Source organism: Aythya ferina (assembly GCF_964211825.1).
Source record: "Aythya ferina genome assembly, chromosome: 4".
NCBI lineage: Eukaryota > Metazoa > Chordata > Aves > Anseriformes > Anatidae > Aythya > Aythya ferina.
Genome location: NC_140300.1, coordinates 29,320,236 through 29,339,311, shown reverse-complemented (window position 1 = coordinate 29,339,311; position 19,076 = coordinate 29,320,236). Strand labels below are relative to the sequence as shown.

Sequence of the window (19,076 nt, the reverse complement as noted above, 5' to 3'; positions counted from 1 at the left end):
AGACTTCCAGGGATGGTGACTCCACCACTTCCCTGGGCAGCCTGTTCCAATGCCTCACAACCCTTTCTGTAAAGAAGTTCTTCCTAACATCTAACCTAAAACTCCCCTGGCTCAACTTAAACCCATTCCCCCTCGTCCTGTCACCAGGCACGTGGGAGAACAGGCCAACCCCCACCTCTCTACAGCCTCCTTTAAGGTATCTGTAAAGAGCAATAAGGTCACCCCTGAGCCTCCTCTTCTCCAGGCTGAACAAGCCCAGCTCCCTCAGCCGCTCCTCGTAGGACTTGTTCTCCAGGCCCCTCACCAGCTTCGTCGCCCTTCTCTGCACCCGCTCAAGCACCTCCATGTCCTTCTTGTAGCGAGGGGCCCAAAACTGAACACAGTACTCGAGGTGCGGCCTCACCAGAGCTGAGTACAGGGGGAATGATGCAGTATTCCCTGCCATTGAGGTCTGGCAGCTTGGAAGGAGAATGTTTGTGAAGCAGGGGAAGGGAAGCAGCTCTCTGCTGCTGTGTGGCCTCTTAGAAACCAAATACTTGGGTAGCATGTATGTGGGGCACTCACTCCTCACCCATGCCATAAACACAACTGCTGGGAAGGTCACGCACCCACCAGTAGCAGCAGGAAGGCTTGCGCCTGCTGTAAGTCAGAGCAGAGGTGAAAATGGAGAGATCTGGATAACTTTCCTACCCTGCCACTGGCCTACCATTTGACCCATGGCAATTCTTCCTGTTTCTCTTCTTTTCTGCTGTGATGTGGCTGGGTCTAATTATAGATCAAACCGTCCTTTTTTACCTCACGACTGCAGCAAGAGCACCAGTAGGAGCTTTTCCACTTTCTTTGATGGCCTCAGGATCAAGCCCTGTGTAAATACCATCTGCAACCAATCCTGTGCATGAAAGGAAAGAGGAAAGAGAGGAAACTAGTAATCCTTCCTGTGCACACATTTTCTAGATTCAAGTTACAAGTTTCAGGAATCTGAAAAGACTCATCTGAAGCAACAGGACAAGTCAGTGTTTTTTATCCTTTTACTCTTTTTTTTTTTTATCCAACTCTTTCAAAGCTACCAGTACAGGTTCTTTACATTTTGCTTGAATGAAGTAAGTGAAAATTACACCACTTCCTTCAGAATGAAGCAGACTTTTTAAACCTCAGCCTTGCCTGTTGAATTTGCATGAAAGGGGCAATTCTTCTCCTCTGCCTCCCCCCTTCACATGTTACCATTCACGTGGCTCAGGGAGCTGACATGGGCAAAATTCAACACCCCCAAAAAATGGAAAAATGAATTTTCAGCTCCTCTAGCCCACAGTACAGCCTCGCAAGTGGAAGCTTTCCATGAGGGAGGCAGGAAGACGGGGGACAGAAGGAGGGCAGAGAGGTTTCTTTGGATGTGATGTTTCCCATGACTGTCAGAAGGAATGGACAGGTCTAGGGGATGGGGAATAAGAAAGAGTGCTTAGTTTATTTTAGGGATGCTGAATCACAAGCTCATCAGAGAATACAGGGATGCTTATATACATTCATACAGTACTTTGAGATGTGCATGCAGAGTGCTCTTGCATGTCTTAGGGAGGCTGGTTAATTCTTGTTACTGCAGCAATTTATTTTTATTGTTTAAATTTTAGTCCTCAAGACCAACATTATTACACATAAAAGAAACTTTAGTTTAGGAAGGAAAAATGAGGTACATGTATGTGCCTTTTTTAAAAAAACGATAGTTGTGTTGTCCCAGGATTGTATTGAGAATAATTATATTACACTTCTCACAAACAAAATGGGCCCCTAAGAAGTGGAAAATAAGTTTTCCTGTTTGAGCTTTCAGCTTATAAAATATAATTTTAAAGTGGTGTGCTGTTTTGTACAGATGTGTACAGTGTCAAATAAGCCTATTCTCTTATTTACAGGCTGTTGAGATGGATTGTTTCAGGGTTTGAATGTTTGGTATTTAAATAAATGTAATTATTACAATTCATTGATTACAATGCGTTTCTTAACTTACTCTAAGTTTCTGTTTACTTTTCTTTACTTTGATTCAGGTAATAGTGACAAATAGTCGTCCATCCCTCCCTCTGAAGTTAGAATACAGCCAAATGTAATGGGTTAATGGTTAAGTATAATTAGGGCACTAATTGAAACTCTGCTTGTGGCTATTTGTATGCAAAGCGGTTTGGGGATAGCCTTCACAAGAGCTTTTGAACTGAAATAGTCTGTGCCAAAACACTGGAGTTTTTTCTTAATATGGTTTCCTTTGCTTTGCAGGCGCTTAAATACTTTAAACAAATGTGCAGTGATGAAGCTAGAAATCAGTCCCCACAGGAAAAGGGTAAGTACCTTTGACATCTTCTGTTACAGCATTGTGCGTTAATAAAACTGAAAAAAAAAAAAAACCCTAGCAGATTGTTTAGCTGTAGTGTAGGATGACAGCCGAGTTGAACCTGCCAATGACTCATAGTCAAAACTCTGCTTATATTTCATCTTATGTTCTCACTTAGTGAAAACTGCAGGGCTTGGACCTGCATAAAGGTTATTTGTCTAGCTAACTCTTCCATGAGATGCAGCTCTCAGCCTGAAAAACACTGGGATTGTCTGCCTGCAAGTGGAGTTGTTTGTGTTGTAGCTTATTACTTGCTCTCAGGCGGGATTGTAATTAGTAGGCATGATGGAGGGGATCCTGACCAGCCACAATGAGCTGACCTGAATGTTAGAACATCGTCCTTGATGTAATCTTCACGGTTTTGGTTCTTTGCCATTACATTGGAATTGTATTCTTTTATTACAATATAGGCAGTGTGACTGTGTCTGGCATGTGAAAGAGATGACCGTTTGTAGGATTTGGCATGTTGTTTCCTTGTTTGTTTGGTGGTGTTTGTTTTTTTTTTTTTTTTGGTTTGTTTGGTTTTTATTACAGCTCAAAATTAAAGCAAAATATTTAAAGAATATATTGACTACCTTTTTAGGAAGCTTACACATCTCCAGGGAATTTAGGAGGAGTTAAAAGGGTTTCTTGATTTTTCATGATCCCTGTGGAGCGTAGTGAGAAAGAAGAGAGGACCTACTGTAACTTCAGTAAGGTAGTACAGACTGAAAGCTGAGCTGCTGGATTTTGCTAGTAAGGTACCATTTGATAGCTGTCTTAAAACTATGTGGGTGTCCTAGGAGGGATCAGTAGTTGATACTGTCCCCTGGGATATGACGACTGCAGATAAAGATGACTGAACTAAGGCAATACAATGCTGCCCTACCCTTAGGAAGAATGCATACAAATGCTCTGAGGTTGTTTACCAGGAATTAATCCCCTCTTTCCCTATCTGTTTGTGGTATGCTGGAAACAGCACCCAAGTTCCAGAAGATAACACTCTGAGGCAGCATATATATGAACTTTTTTAAAGTAGGGGTATACCACTGGCCTGCCTGTTTATGACCACCAGAAGATTTCTCCTCCTTGTTTTTCAATCCTGTTAACACTGGAATGATCAGTATTGCTGCTAGATGTCAGACCAGACCCAACTTCTTCCAGAGTCTGGATGTTACGTTTTGTTTCAGTTCTTCCTGATTTTCACTCACCACTCATGTTCTGGCAGATGGACTTTGATACCATTCCCATTTGCTGTTGACTTCATTAAAATTCTTAGCCTTTAAAGCTTTTTAATACTAGGGAAAAAATTGTGCTGACAGAAACATATGCTTGTTTATGTTGCATCGACTCTTTGCAAATTAAGACTGCCTTGCTGTTCCTTTTTTCCAGTCAAACCACATTCACCATCAAACCATCATTATTATCCATTGACAGTTTCAGGTGACATTTTTCCTCTGGAAAACTTTAAATAAAGCAAGCCAGTCCTCTTAGGTTTTCATCTGAGTAATGGACAGAAACACTGGTTGTATTAGCTGGGAAAAAAAGAGAATAAAACTTGCTCTGTTTCCTGTGTGTATTTGGTTATAAAAAATAAATATGGTGTTTCACTTATCTTCCTGAGCTGATGAAATGTGCTAAGAGGGAAAAAAAGAAAAAAAAAAAAAAAGGCACCAGGAGAGGATAAGGAACTGAAGTATGCATAAATAAAATACTTGAAATATGAATAACTTACTTATTTTTCAGACTATGAGTGTTTGTGTTCCTGACACACAAATAGTTACAGTTTGAGGTGTGCATGTGTACTTGTTTTTAAATTAAAGCAATCTAAACAAATTAAGTGAAACTTCAGCACCCATGGAGCTGTGTGGCAATTAGTCTTCCCTACTCTGAACAGTGAAGGTTATTTTGTGGTTTCATGGTGTCACATTCAAATAGCTCTCATTGGCTTCATTCTTCTAGCTGCGTGTAACATGAAATTTTCCAGATACTTGGAAGACCAAAAACTTCAGTTCCAGGATCCTTCCCTTTCAGGATTTAGATGAAAAGACTTAGACATAAGTGATGTACGTGTAATTGTGCCCTCAAGCATTCATCATACATCAAACATAATCAGGGAAGATGCTATTTACAATTTACTTACGTGCTATACCGCGAGTGAGCTTTTGCTGCTCGCTATCTATGAGTGTTAAAGTTTGCCTGGAGCAAGACTGAAGTAGAAACTTCACAGGACATTCTTAAAATGTTAGCTGCTAGCCTGTGGGAGGAAGAGTGGACCAGGTAGGAGCCTGGAGGCATCAGACTGTAGCAGTGCAAGAGTTTCTTTTGCTGTCTCATTAGTCACAGTGAGGAGACCTTTTAAACTTCCAGAATGGGTAAGGAATTAAGCTGCAACAACTCACAATGTATGAGAAACATCTCTTAATTGCAAAGAGGAGTATAAACACAGAGCCACTATCAAAAGAGTGTAACTTTGGAGAGAGTCCAGAGGGACCCCAACCCCGGACTGACTCCAGTTTAAAATTTTATGCATGCCAGGAATTTCCATTGATCTGAGGGCTATCCACTGTGACCAATTAATTAAAAGTCTATGGATACTAAGGTTTTCAGAAAAGAGCAATTTAAAGCAGATTGCATTGTTTGTTTCTTTTTTACGAAGCACATATCCTTTGTATTTAAAAACTGTTAAAAAGTACTGTCTGTCCTCTGTAATCTTTTCTTCTGACAGGCTTTATGGCCTAAACTTCCTCTCCCTGAAGTAAGAGACTGTTTTTGCTTTAAATTCATGAGAACCAGGTCGTGCTTAACTCAGTTTAGTGGGCATTGTATTTAAATGGCAGCTGCATTTGTGATGTTGGCAGTTTGCAAGCATTATTTCCAGGGTTCTTTTTCTCTGCAGAGTGAAGACTCAGATGAAGATGAACCGTGTGCAATAAGTGGCAAATGGACTTTTCAAAGGGACAGCAAGAGGTGGTCGAGGCTTGAGGAGTTCGATGTGTTCCCTCCAAAGCCAGACTTGAATACCTCCTCCCCAGAAGCTCCCCACCTTACAAACGCGGCCAGCCGTGAGAGCGTGCTCACAGACCTCAGCGAGCGGCAGGAGGTGGCTTCAATTCTCAGCATCAGCAGCACCAGCAGCCACCAACCAACCCTGCAGAGTGAGGCATCTACCACCAGGACAAATTCCGTCGTGAGCGTTTGTTCGTCAAGCAATTTTGTAGCAAATGATGACTCATTCAGCAGCCTGCCCTCCCCCAGGGAACTGAACAGCTTCAGCTTCAACACAAAAGCAAATGAGAAGAACACCAAGTCTAAAACAAAGAGCCTGCTCAAGAGAATGGAGAGCCTGAAAATCAAGAGCTCTCACCATGGCAAGAACAAAGCTCCTTCAAAGCTCGGCCTTATTATTAGCGGGCCCATCCTGCAGGAGGGCATGGACGAAGATAAGCTGAAGCAACTTAACTGTGTGGAGATTTCTGCCCTGAATGGCAACCACATCAGCCTCCCCATGGTACGAAAAAGGAGTGTCTCCAATTCCACCCAGACCAGCAGCAGCAGCAGTCAGTCTGAGACAAGCAGTGCCGTCAGCACACCCAGCCCTGTCACGCGAACGCGCAGCCTCAGTGCGTACAATAAAAGGGTGGGCATGTACCTGGAAGGCTTTGACCCCTTCAACCAGTCGACCTTCAGTGATGTGATGGAGCAGAACTTCAAGAACAGGGGAAGCTTTGCAGAAGACACCGTGTTTTTTATCCCAGAAGATCACAAGCCCGGCACTTTTCCCAAAGCACTCTCCAATGGCAACTTCTCCCCAACAGAAAGCAATGCTTCCGTGAACTGGAGGACAGGGAGTTTCCATGGCCATGGCCATCTCACCCTCCGGAGGGAAAACAGTGGAGACAGCTCCAAAGAGCTGAGCATGGGAAAACGGCGCAACTCCGCTAGCTCAGTGAGCAGCCGCCTGAGTATTTATGACAACGTGCCAGGCTCGATCCTGTATTCCAGTACGAGTGACTTGGCCGACCTTGAAAACGAAGACATATTCCCAGAACTAGACGACATCCTGTACCACGTGAAAGGGATGCAGAGAATAGTAAACCAGTGGTCAGAGAAGTTCTCGGATGAAGGGGACTCTGACTCAGCACTCGACTCCATCTCCCCCTGTCCTTCCTCCCCAAAGCAGATCCACCTTGACGTAGATAATGATCGAACAACACCGAGTGACCTTGACAGCACAGGGAATTCACTTAATGAAACAGAAGAGCCTTCAGGGATGCAAGACAGAAGGGACTCTGGGGTGGGCGCATCTCTGACACGGTCTAGCAGGTGAGCTCATGAGTGCTGGGGCTTGGGGTGGCCCCACTGAGGTCCTCTCCAGACCCACTGGTTCTGCAGTAGCTGTATCACACCCGGTTAAGGCCTTCCTGTAATAGAAGTTAGGGCCATTGAAGCACACATGTGCTGTTCCCATCACTTCCAAAAACCATTATAGCCAAGGAAAGTATTTGTACAACACTTGTAGATAAGTGATTCCCACACTTCATAGCTATATGTTTATATGTTCAGCTCAAGTCATCACTGGAAAAACAGCCTGCTCAGCAAGTCAGCGTTTGGAGCAATGTTAAGGCAGGTCTGGGGGGTGGGAATTCTTCAAACCGAAAGGGTGTGTGGGAGGGAGAAGGACCTCAAGTAGTACTATTCACTTTTCAAATTGGCTAGGAGAGCCAGTGGAAGTATGGTCTGTTTTGTGTCAGCGTATAGTAAAAGCCTGGACTTTTAGACTGTCTCAAAAAAAATGCACTTTCAGTAGCAGGCTGTTTCTTAATAGCATGCTAGGGCACTAAATCTGCAGGGAAGATGGGGCTTGTTTACTTTTTCTTGATCACTGTAGCACAGTAGGGGCTTGGGGGAGCTCCAGAGGCTTCAACAGTTCAACAAACTCCCAACAGTTTCTGTTGGGAGTTTCACCACGTATTTTATATTGTGAATAGAGCAAGGGGCTGAACTCTTTCTAACTTTGTTTCCAGTTTTCTTTTAAAACTGGTGCAAATCATTTTGGGCTCGGTTTCTGTTGTCCCTTAGTTGCCTACAGCTGCTTGTATAAACTTAATGGGTCTTTTAGAAGAGCTTAGTTCCCGTTTGATGTGTCTTGAAATTTGAGGCCTTTTTTTTTTTTTTTTTCTTAATGGAGTTTTTTGATTCTGACTGACTTGATACTGAAAGGGTTTCTGGGAGAAAAAAAAAAAAGTTTTTGGAGCCCTCTGAGGATGTCTGATAGTGCAAGGCCACATAGGTCAGCTCAGAGTGTATGTTCCTATTGACACACGTTGCAGGGAGTGAGGCGAATGTCTCAGTGACCTGTCCTTGCTCTGTTCCCTGTCACTTCTGCAGGCACAGGCTGAGGTGGCACAGCTTCCAGAGCTCCCACCGGCCCAGCCTCAGCTCGGCGTCTCTGCAGATCAACTGCCAGTCCGTGGCACAGATGAACCTGCTGCAGAAGTACTCGCTCCTCAAGTTAACAGCTCTGCTGGAGAAGTACACACCTTCCAACAAGCACGGTTTCAGCTGGTAAGGGCACAATGCCAGGTGTAGACAGGCCATCTGTCCAAGCACAACAGTTTCACTAGTCCTAACTAACTTTTGGAAAGATACAACAAATCCCTCCATCCTTCTTTTTTCCATATTTGCACTTCTTCCTATAGCCTGCACTAACAATGATTTGTGGTTTCCTAAGACGGTGCTAACTAACATCACTAACCCTTTACATAAACGTAATCTCAGTAGGATTGAGGGCTATGTTCAAGGAGGCATGTGAGGGAGTAAAAGCAATCATGTCCAGGCCAGCTGGCCAGCTTTCTGCGTGGCAAGATGTCCACTATCTGTAGCAAGAGAAGGACAAGTGGTATATTGAGAGAGTTAGTGAGTGGTGGCACAGAGCTCAATAGATCTGAAGATGCTTCAGTTATTCTTATTTTTTTCCTGCATAGCTTTCTCTATTTAATCATGTCATTAAATAACATAAGCGTCCTTTAGTTCTAGTGTCTTGTTATCCAACAACTATCTCCCTTCTTTAAAGGACTATAAATCCAGCACTATGGATCCACTTAACTTGAAAATAAAAGGGGGAGGGTATGGAGGTTGGGAGAATCATGAATTTTTTTGTAGGCAGCAATATCTGCTCTGGCCAGGTGTTTGTATCTAAGTTGTTGTTTTGTTTGTTTGGATTTTGTTGGAAGAATGAAATAGAAAGCTTTTTTATTATTGTATCTGCAGTACAGCCTGTGTAACCTTCAGGATGCAAAAGACGCAGTAAAATTTTTCTTCTCCCTACCACAGGCCAGCCTCCTCCCTTCCCCAGGAGTCATAGAGAGTATTTAGCTTCAGCATCAAAGTACCTCCTGTTCAAAGGCTGTTATTATGTCAGCCTTTCTAAATACAGAAGTTGTTTGTTCTGAAAGACAGAAATAAGTATTGACCAGTTATCCCTGCATGCTTCAGATTCTCGGTGGAGATCGCAATGTGTTTTTTCACATTCCATTGGCATGTTTTTTGACAAAGCAAGTATTATTCGTGCATATATCAATAATGCCCTAAACTTAACTGTATGGCAATACAAATTGGTTCTGTTTTCCTATGTAACAGATTAGTCAGCTGTAAATCCAAGGCACTGTTTGTATAGCTGTACTGTATATATCGAAATGCTAAATAGGTCTCCCTGTTCTCCAGTGTTACTGTGTCCTATGAGCTGTTATACCATACATTAGCTTTTCTCCTTGTTTAGGAGAATGATCTCAATATTTTCACATTTTAATAGCTCTTTTTCCTTTATGAAAGCAACACTTGGGGACCTCAGGGTAAATCATTCCTTTGTATTTAGTAACTTTTTCCTTGGAGTCAAAAGCAAATGGAAAGGCCTCTCATTGAAACTGGAGTGGGAGGTAGGGGTAACAACAGTAACTGCCTGACAAGGAGGGGGGTCCCTCAAAGGGGTTGTTTATAGAGCTGAAGTTTTTAGCTGACAATCTCAAATGTATTACATCAGTTTCCTGCTGTTATGCACACTGGTGGGTGGTGGACCCAGTTTGAGGACTTTGCAGAACAAGTAGTTGACATACAAAAGCTCATTGTTCAAATGCCCATCTTTCCTGAAACCTAAAGAAGCAGTGTTATAAGGGGTCACTGACCACAGGATTTATTTTGACTCCATTGCAATTCACTCTGGCCCCTGCAGTTTTTCCCTGTAGCTTTTGTCCTACTAATATTGATAGAGTAGCACCACATTAATACGTACAGGCAGCATACAGCTCTGAATGTTAAGCCTTTCTCTTAGAGAAACTGTTTTCTGTCCTCTCTCCCCTCCCATCCCTGAATGAATTAGCTTATTTATATTCTCACTACTTTTCATATTAATCAGCATACTAAAATATTTCACTTATTTTCACTTCGTGAGTTACTGGAAATCTATAAGATAAATGGTCGACAGAGGTTTAATCTAATTTTGTTATTCCCTTTGCTTAAATAGGGCAGTACCAAAATTTATGAAAAGGATAAAGGTGCCAGACTATAAAGACCGAAACGTATTTGGAGTACCACTACAAATCAATGTGCAGCGCACTGGGCAGCCTCTTCCACAGAGCATTCAACAAGCCATGCGGTACCTTCGCAACCACTGCCTGGATCAGGTAGGTTTTTCTCTACTCTCATCCCCTTCTCATTCAGTACCCAATGCCCAGCCTTCCATTAATTTTGTTGTTGTTTCTGGGTCAGATTGAAAAAGCAGACTCAGAACAAAATGAATAATTCAAGGAAAGCTTTCCATGAAATTAGAATTCATACGTAAGAGGCTAAAGAACATACTTATATTTCAATTTTGCTATACTCAATGTAAATGTGTTTACTTTTCCATATACAATTACCCTTAGGTTGGACTATTTAGGAAATCTGGAGTCAAATCAAGAATTCAGGCTTTACGTCAAATGAATGAGAGTTCAGCAGACAGCGTCAACTATGACGGCCAGTCTGCTTACGATGTAGCAGACATGTTAAAGCAATTCTTCCGTGACCTACCTGAGCCCCTCATGACCAACAAACTCTCTGAGACCTTCTTACAGATATACCAGTGTAAGTACTGAGATTTCTAAAGCTAAATGGCTAACTGTCATTTGTGTAGCAAGGGTGAGACTTTCTAACACTGCTCCCCTGGGCACTATGCATGTTGCATGTGTTGGTCTTTCTCTTTCTCTAGCAGCCATTATATTTCAGGCTGCCACATAAAGAACTGATTTTTGATATTCTGACTGTATAATGATTCATAGGACAGGACAAGTTCTTTTAATTTCACCTTTCCCTCAAGTTTCCCTCAAGGAACAAATAAATCCTCCATCACTTGCTGTAGTTTCCTCTGTTCTTTGAGCATACTTGACACTACAGTTTGAAGATAAACTGTGTCTGATGTGGCTAAGTAGAGGGCTTGTGCAAACATTACGTTCACAGAGTTTGGGACTTTTGAGGGGATTAAAATCCACTGAATAACCGAGATGGGGTTTTTTGTTTGTTTTTGGTTTAAAGAGTAAGATTACCAAAGGAATTGTATTTTCTTAAAATTCATATTATTCTATCTCTCACCACAACTTTTGAAAGCAACCTTTTAAGTTGAAAACTTTTCTGTTACTAATTTTTAGCTACTTTACTGGTAGGTACCATAAACAGAATGTGCTTAGAATAAAAAACATCAAAACATGAATTTATCAACACACCTCGAAAGAAAGAATTCATCTTGCTGGGATGTCAGGTTCAACTCCAGCTAGAGATACATTCCCTATTGTGAGTTAGATAAATCAAGTTCTGTATACGTGGATGTTTTGTGCTGGATCTTTCCAAATCAGTTGCCCTTCAAAAGTTTTTCATTTTTGTTTCATTAGGAATACTTGCATGCTTTATAAAAGCATTTTATTAAACTGCCAAAGATGAATTAATGTTTGGTGACCAGAAAACCCCAAAGCTTTTTGAAATATTCATGGAGGTCCAAACTGATGCACTATGGGCACTTTGATCCTCTAACACCACCCCATGTATTCTTCCCATGGTGGCACAGCTACAACACAGCTTGATAAAAAAATACTTCCTTTGAGCCATTACTGTATTTTGTGCCTTCCCTGTGATGATGCAAATGCTCTGTCCAGGAAATTCCTTCAGACCTCTGTAGGTGGAGGTGACAGTTTAAAATAAGAACATATGTACTGTTATTTCACATCACATTTTTTGTTTGTTTGTTTCAATTCCCAAGAAAGTTTACGGAAAAAATGAATTAGACTCTCCACTTCCTTGCATATTCCTTCCACTTCCATATTAAACAGCAACTCTTTCTGATTTAGTGCCAGAAAAAGTTTGACACAGTATTGCAGAAGTATATTTTCCTTTCCCTTCCTTTCACAGCTGGTAGGTCTGAGGAATCCCCAGAGGTGGTCGGGAAGTATTATCTCCATGCAAAGCAAAGAGCCTTAAAGCAGCTGTAAATTTTGCTTCCCTGCAAAGGACAAAATTTCTCTTTGCTTTAGAGTTATGCACCAGGCTGCACTCTGGAATTGCCCGTACAAAGCTTAAATGTGCTTTGAGCTGATTGAAGGGAGTGAGCAGAGAACAGTAGATTTTTCTTAAAATTGCATTCTAAACTCACTTGCCAGCCTTATGAAATTGCTGAAGCCCAAAGTAAATACCAGTTAAATATCTGGTTAGCAACGCATGTATTATGAGCCATGCAGCCAGGGCAGCATGGTACTAATGATGATATAAATGCTCCAGGAGTCAAACTCTCATGTTGTCTTCAGGGATGGCCTGTTGGAAATCCCTTTATAAGAAGCAGATCTGGTCTGGGTTATTTCACTATTTGTTCCCTTCAAGTTTGGAGGAGAAGGCCTTATATAAAGACACACGTCAAATTTTTCCAGTGGATGTTTGTTGTTAGTAACCAAGGAGCTGTTTAATGGTATGGGGCTTCACAGCACTGACTTTCTTTTTCCACTGCATGACTTTGAATGATCTACTCAATAAAGTAACCCTGTGTGTTTGGTAAAGCACTTTCTGGCTCTTTTATGACATCATTGTTAAAAAGGTCTGCTAGCCAATTTATTTAATTAATTCACCTATTCTCAAATGCATTTGTTTTGAATTTCTTTGAAAGCCAAAGAATTTCTAAATTGGCTGGACTGTGTTTGCTTGTTCGCTGCCTGAGTCCAGGATTCTGTCATTTTAGTGCAAGTAGCTGTTGAAATTAAATCTAAAATTAACTCTGGCCTAGGCACAACTTCTTCTTGCTTGCATTTCTTGTGAGGCAGGAAATAACTGAGGGCAGTTAAACTAGCGGGTTAAAAAAAAATCCTTCATGTTTCCTACGAATGGTATGCATCCTGAAGGAAATCACTTCAAACTCGAGTCAAGTATTTGAAGCTGGAGTTTGCTTTGGGATGTATTCATGCTGTGTGTGTGGAAAATCAATGGGCTGATGAGAGAATTACTAATATTATGCAGATGTGCCAAAGGATCAGCGTCTCCAGGCTATCAAGGCTGCCATTATGCTTTTACCTGATGAGAACAGGGAGGTCCTCCAGATTCTTCTCTATTTCCTGAGTGATGTCACAGCTGCAGTGAAGGAGAACCAGATGACACCAACAAACCTGGCAGTGTGCTTAGCACCTTCTCTTTTCCACTTAAACACTCTCAAAAGAGAGAATTCCTCCCCAAGGTACGTTTCAGGAGAGCACAGCTCATTGCTGCTGGTCTTGTTGACCCTGCCACTTTTGATCCCATTGAACACCTCAGAAGGCACGAGGTGCAGAATGGTTATGTGACCCTACTTTTTTAACAGATTTGTTAAAATGTTAGCTCACAAAAGGGAAGAAATGGGGGGACTCCATAGAAGTTTAGTATGAGTAGCAAAAGAAGTCAGTAACAGCATGCCAAGATTTAGTCCCAAGCAACGCTGCTCTAAATCACCAGCAGCTTCTGGAATCCTACTGTTTTCTTACTAAATGTCTCTCTTGCTCTGTGTTAAATAACTGAATTTGTGTGTGTGTGCTCTTCTCCCCTGTGAAGGGTGATGCAACGAAAACCAAGCCTGGGAAAACCTGATCAGAAAGACCTAAATGAAAATTTGGCTGCAACCCAGGGGCTAGCCCATATGATTGCTGAATGCAAGAAACTCTTCCAGGTAAAACACGGATCTGCAAAACTGATGGGTGCAATGTTGGCCAACATGACTTAGCTTTCCATTATACAGCAGACCTAGGAACTTCTCTTTATTTTAATAAAGATTAGTATATGTAAATAATTTTTTAAAAATCTTTGCATCCTTATCTGAGTGCATGTGTGAATTTGAAGTGGTGCCAGATATGTTTTGTTGACACTGGCACTCAAAAGACATGAAGCAGTTGTGGGGTCTGGGGCATTTTTGTGACATCCCAGCTGCACTCGAAACGTGTGTTCAAACTTCTATTGTGCAGCCATGAGGACCTGTGAGCTTCAGCTCTAATTACAAAGCAAGAAGCTATTTCCAAGAATTTCAGTGCTTGCTTTATACTGAAATTCCCAAGGGAAGGCAAGGCTAGGCCACAAAAGCATCCTGAACGTGACACTATCAGACTGGCAGCTGAAGGCTCCATAACAACTAAAGCACGCTCCCTCTAGAGCCCAGCATGGAGAACCAGACAAGTCTGCGTCCTGGTTTTCCTCACTGTCATCAAATCTTTTCAGAGCCCACAACTGAAGGCATGCCTGTCTCTCTTCTTGCAGCTGACAGCTGGCTTCTCCTTCAGTCAATCTGCAGGATAAGCTTTGCTATGGGAATGAGTCTGAGTTGTAGAGCAAAGAGGGGATACACCACAGAAAAACTAAAAACCAAAAGACACACTGTAACTGAGGGACTAATCTGTGTCAAATCAAGGTCACAAAGACACAGACTTTGATATTTCTTCACATTGACTGCTTGACCTGACAAATAAATCTTTTAGAATACCATTTGCATACTAGATCAGGCAACTTGCAGATATAATTCCACAGGCACATAAACCTCTCTAGGCATCTCCTTTTCTACCAATGGATGTGACTACTGCCAACTTCAGAGTGAATGAAGTAGGCAGTGAGCATCTTATCAACAGAAGAGTGCTGCAGTCTCAAGATGATGTTTAAAAAGAAAAATGAAAGAGTAACTGCATGTTAAAGCACGTGTTAATGCATATATCCCACAGCTTGCAAACTAGTGTACCCATCTTACAGTGACTGTGAAGCTGCTAGGCTAACTCTGGGATTTGGGGGGAGAGCTGCAAGAGGATGATTTGTCCTTGTCACCCCTCAGATACCCGAAGAAATGAGCCGGGGCCGGAACTCGTACACAGAGCAGGAACTGCGTCCCCTCAGCCTGGAGGAGCTCAGGGGCAACAGCAGCACCACAGAGCCCTCCGACTACCACTGCTACCTCCAGGACTGCGTGGATGATTTACTGAAGGAAATGAAGGAGAAGTTTAAAGGCTGGGTCAGCTGTTCCACCTCAGAGCAAGCAGAACTGGCCTACAAGAAGGTATGCATCCTGTAACACTGTCCGCTGCTCTGGTTTTTAGCTTATCTTCCCTTAATACAAGCCAGCTTTTGACGTGGGATATTACAGAAGGATATCACACCTTTATTTTGTGGATAGATTTAAGAAAAAATAATGATCTTTTGACATAGTTGTGCACTGTCTAAAAACAACATGTCTTTCAGCAGTAGTCAGAGAACATGCATTGAATTGAGTTGTTGTGTTTATGCAGCCCAGGAATGCTCACTGCGTTGCATTTACACGCCCTCACTCACTTGTGCAAAGCCTTGACAGGCTGACTGAAGCCTCCAAGCACTTTCGTTATGCAGGCAGCAGGAATGAAGTTTCTCTGCTCTAATCTCGCACAGTTCAGAGCTAGAGAAGGGAGAAGTGTTTCATTGAAATTTGAGCTAGGACATTTTAAAAAATTAATTTGGAAAACAAGGGCATTTTTCTGCAGCATCACAATTTAATAGCAGTTCATGCTGGAGAATGTAACTATAATGTAAAAACCATTTGGAAGTCAGTGTGCAGATGCCTTTGGCTATTACGAAAACAACCTCAGTCTGAACTTTACGACAGCCTTAGTACAATATATGTGTGTATTTCTGTGTGTATGTGTGCGTGTATTTAATTTGCTGTGTTTATCCAATAATATAAAATGTAGAGAAAATGTAGAACTGAGGACTCTGCGCTGATTTTCCCCAGGCATGTGAAGGACCCCCACTCCGGTTATGGAAAACTACCATCGAAATCGCTGCCACACCAGAGGAAGTTTTAAATCGTTTACTTAAGGAGCAGCATCTTTGGGATGAAGATCTTATAGATTCAAAAGTAATTGAACCTTTGGACAGCCAGACGGATATCTACCAATATGTCCAGAACAGCATGGCACCTCATCCAGCCAGGGACTTTGTAGTCTTAAGGTAAGATCTTTATATGTTGTAGTTTTATTATCTCCCCCCAGCAACCTTGCTTTCAGAATAGCAAGCAAGTTGTGTAGGTAAAAATTTATTTATGTATGATTTAAAGTTTATTAGATGTTTGAATTCCTGTTTTTCAAAGATGAGACTTTTTTTTTCTTCCTTTTATTCATAGAACATGGAGAACAAACTTCCCAAAAGGAGCTTGTGTGCTTTTAGCAACTTCAGTGGATCATGACCGTGCTCCAGTGGCAGGTGTCAGAGTCAATGTGCTCCTGTCTAGGTATCTGATTGAGCCCTGCGGGTCAGGAAAATCTAAGCTTACCTACATGTGCAGAATTGATTTAAGGTATGAATTTCCATTTTGTCCTTTTGCAACAGTAAATTGTCTTTTAGAGTGCAAAATTTTGACAGTTCACAAGACTACAGCTTAGGCAGTAGTACATAGTTTTCAAATGCATACACGCAGGACTCTGAGATGTCATAAAATCATAGAATCATAGAATATCTGATTTGGAAGGGACCCACAAGGATCAAAATTGCCTTCAGTGCATGTCTAACAGTGGGGATGGTTTGCTACATTAGAAGCTCCTGATACGTGCACCACCACAGGTATTGGTACTATAATCCCACTCCTTCATCTAACAGATGTATTCAGATGCAAGGACTTGTTAACTTTAATGAGAAGTTAGTAAAGCAGACCAAGCTCTCAAAAACTTAAAAAAAAAAAACTTTTTCCTCACCGCAGCAGATTTATTTTTGAGCAAATCTGTGTATTAGTAAGGCTGAGCTGAGCAGTAAGCAGTAATAAAGAGAGATATAAAGTAATAAAGAGTAATAAATTCCCAGTCAGGAATTTAACCAAGTAGATATATATTTGATTCTGACTAAGAAAATGCGTGCAATGTTACTGATACTTGTTTCTTCTTTCCTTTTTCTCCACCCATCAGGGGCCACATGCCAGACTGGTACACCAAGTCTTTTGGACACTTGTGTGCATCTGAAGTAGTTAAGATACGAGACTCTTTCACTCATCAGAGTCTTGAGAGCAAGGAAGTAAAATCCAGGTGACTACTGAAGAGGAACAGCCGTGCGCTCCACACCTCAGCAGCACAGATATTACCCAAAACTGAGGCTTGTCTGCTGCAGACCATCTGAAAGTCATGTCATGAAGGGATGACAGCATGAGAACTTGACTGTGAGCATTACTATAGGACTGTGGCCATACCATACACTTTAAAGCTGCTTCCTGTCTGTGTAAGGCCTATAGTGTAGGCCTCGACTGGAATACATAGGAGGACTGTGCAAAGAAATAAGTATTGTACTATTAGATGGTTTGATTTGCTTCTGAGAAGCAAAATTCTTTAAATGCAAAATATATTATGAAATATGGTGAAGGCTCATCATTCCCATGTGAAATACTTAGCTTTATGTACATACCCATGTCATTTTATGTGTAGTGCGTTGAGGGACTGGTGTATCCACTGGAATAGTTGGTACTCTTCAATGTGTTCTCACTGAGATAAGCAAAGAAAGGTTTGCACAGAGATTAAAGTGTGAATGAGTGTGTTGATGGTTGAAAGGATAGCAGAAGTTGAATTTGAAATGTGTCTGGTACACTGATAGGCAGCCAGGATGGATTTTAATATACTGGATACAGTTGAACCTAGAATTTGACTCCTCCGTGGACCACGAGTTGCCATCCTTCCCATTTGCCAGTTCTGCGTTTTCCTCAGCTCTAACGTATTTAAAACACCTACGCAGATATTACAATAGGCTTGCTCTGGTTAGTGTTCACTCCTTATCCAGATGATCTTTTGGGAGTGATTAGCAATTCTATAGCAATTTTAAGTAAATATATTTCCAAGCAACACTGCAGCTTAGAACTGAAATGCTTATGCAATGGTCAAGAGAGCCAGTAATGTCAGTTGCTATATTGCCAAAAAACGTTTGTTGCTTTTACTCCTATCTGTGTTAACTATGTGTTTTAATGAGCTTTTATATATTTTACTGTCTTTTAACACTACAGAGTAAAAAGTAAACACTGGAGTCCTGGTGTTGGGATGTGGCAGGACTCCTGTAGCAGCAGGCAGACTGTGGCGGGTGGGAAGGGAAGATTTGTAAGAGTTTGTGCCCTTTCTCTCTCTACGTTGCTTGTTTTCCTATAGCTGCACATTAATGTGAACAGAACCTGAATGCTAGCAATTTGGAGGGTTGTATTTGGGGGCAGAGAGGAAGGTGGGACATTTTTTTTCTTTTGTTTTTGTTTGTTTTTAAACCCTTTGGGATGTTCTCCCCTCTGCGACAACCAAACTACATAAACTGTAGGAAGTCTTGAGGTCCTCTGGAAAGGTGTCTTTCTGTAGGTTTTACTGTAAACGTAAGGATTTGCTTTCGAGGTGCAGTATTAAGTGATAAATGTATTTTGTGGCTAGGGTATGAATGAGTTGCAAGATGGAATTTTGACTGAGACTTTGTTACCATTGTCAGTATTATTTTAAGCTTTTTGAAGAAGATTTTTTTATTATGGCAAATAATGTAGTACTTCCAGTAACAATGTTCCTCATGAGTAGGAAAGCCTTGTATATTCTTCTACATCAAACACTTTTGAATTTGTAAAATTGTATGTTGTACATACCATTCTATTGTAAACATGTATACTTGCCCACAGTGTACTGTCAAACATAGATAAAGCATGATAAAGATTATTTAAAATATACCTGTATTTATACCTCAGATATTCTTTTTGGGTTTTTGTACCTCAAGTATGTTTTCTATTGTAAATGTGCTTTACATGACTATGATCTAAGTGAGAGAAAGGAAGATGTTTAACTTGCTATAGATGTCTGTACAGAATATACTCAATAAGTGCACTATTAAATGTTTAAAATTGGAGAAGTGTAATTTTTTTTTTTTTTTTTTTTTGGATCCTTCCTTCCCCTTTCATGTCTGCAGCCTGTTTCTGAGAGCAGAACCAGCAGAATCAACACCCTCAATGATTTCTCCAGTCTTATCTGAACTCCACTGCATCCCCTGGCCTAGGCTCAAAGCCTGCAAAGGGTAGTTCACACCAATGGGAGTCACTTCGAGATGGCATAGTAAGATGCTCTTAGGTTTTTTAAGGAACTCTGTATTTGTCGAGACTTTGAGGATGACAGGTTAAAGGGAAAACCATCCTTGGTGAGACACATTTGGGAAAGTTTGCTGTCCTCACATATCAATAACTGACCTG

The 19,076-nt window shown here is 41.4% G+C and overlaps 1 protein-coding gene across 6 annotated transcripts in view; it reads left to right on the top strand.

The window, feature by feature from the left end:
* The window catches only part of DLC1 (DLC1 Rho GTPase activating protein), a 278,334-nt gene extending 259,592 nt beyond the window's left edge, over nucleotides 1–18,742 (top strand). For all 6 annotated transcript variants that reach the window (XM_084519050.1, XM_084519049.1, XM_084519048.1 and 3 more), the window contains 11 exons: nucleotides 2,260–2,323; nucleotides 5,253–6,679; nucleotides 7,745–7,921; nucleotides 9,876–10,035; nucleotides 10,276–10,474; nucleotides 12,881–13,094; nucleotides 13,445–13,559; nucleotides 14,703–14,924; nucleotides 15,630–15,847; nucleotides 16,020–16,193; nucleotides 16,795–18,742. In XM_084519050.1, the coding sequence (XP_084375176.1) occupies nucleotides 2,260–2,323; nucleotides 5,253–6,679; nucleotides 7,745–7,921; nucleotides 9,876–10,035; nucleotides 10,276–10,474; nucleotides 12,881–13,094; nucleotides 13,445–13,559; nucleotides 14,703–14,924; nucleotides 15,630–15,847; nucleotides 16,020–16,193; nucleotides 16,795–16,915 (3,091 nt within the window). In that variant the 3' untranslated portion in view covers nucleotides 16,916–18,742. The remainder of the gene's footprint in view (nucleotides 1–2,259; nucleotides 2,324–5,252; nucleotides 6,680–7,744; nucleotides 7,922–9,875; nucleotides 10,036–10,275; nucleotides 10,475–12,880; nucleotides 13,095–13,444; nucleotides 13,560–14,702; nucleotides 14,925–15,629; nucleotides 15,848–16,019; nucleotides 16,194–16,794) is intronic.
* Nucleotides 18,743–19,076: the final 334 nt, after the last annotated feature.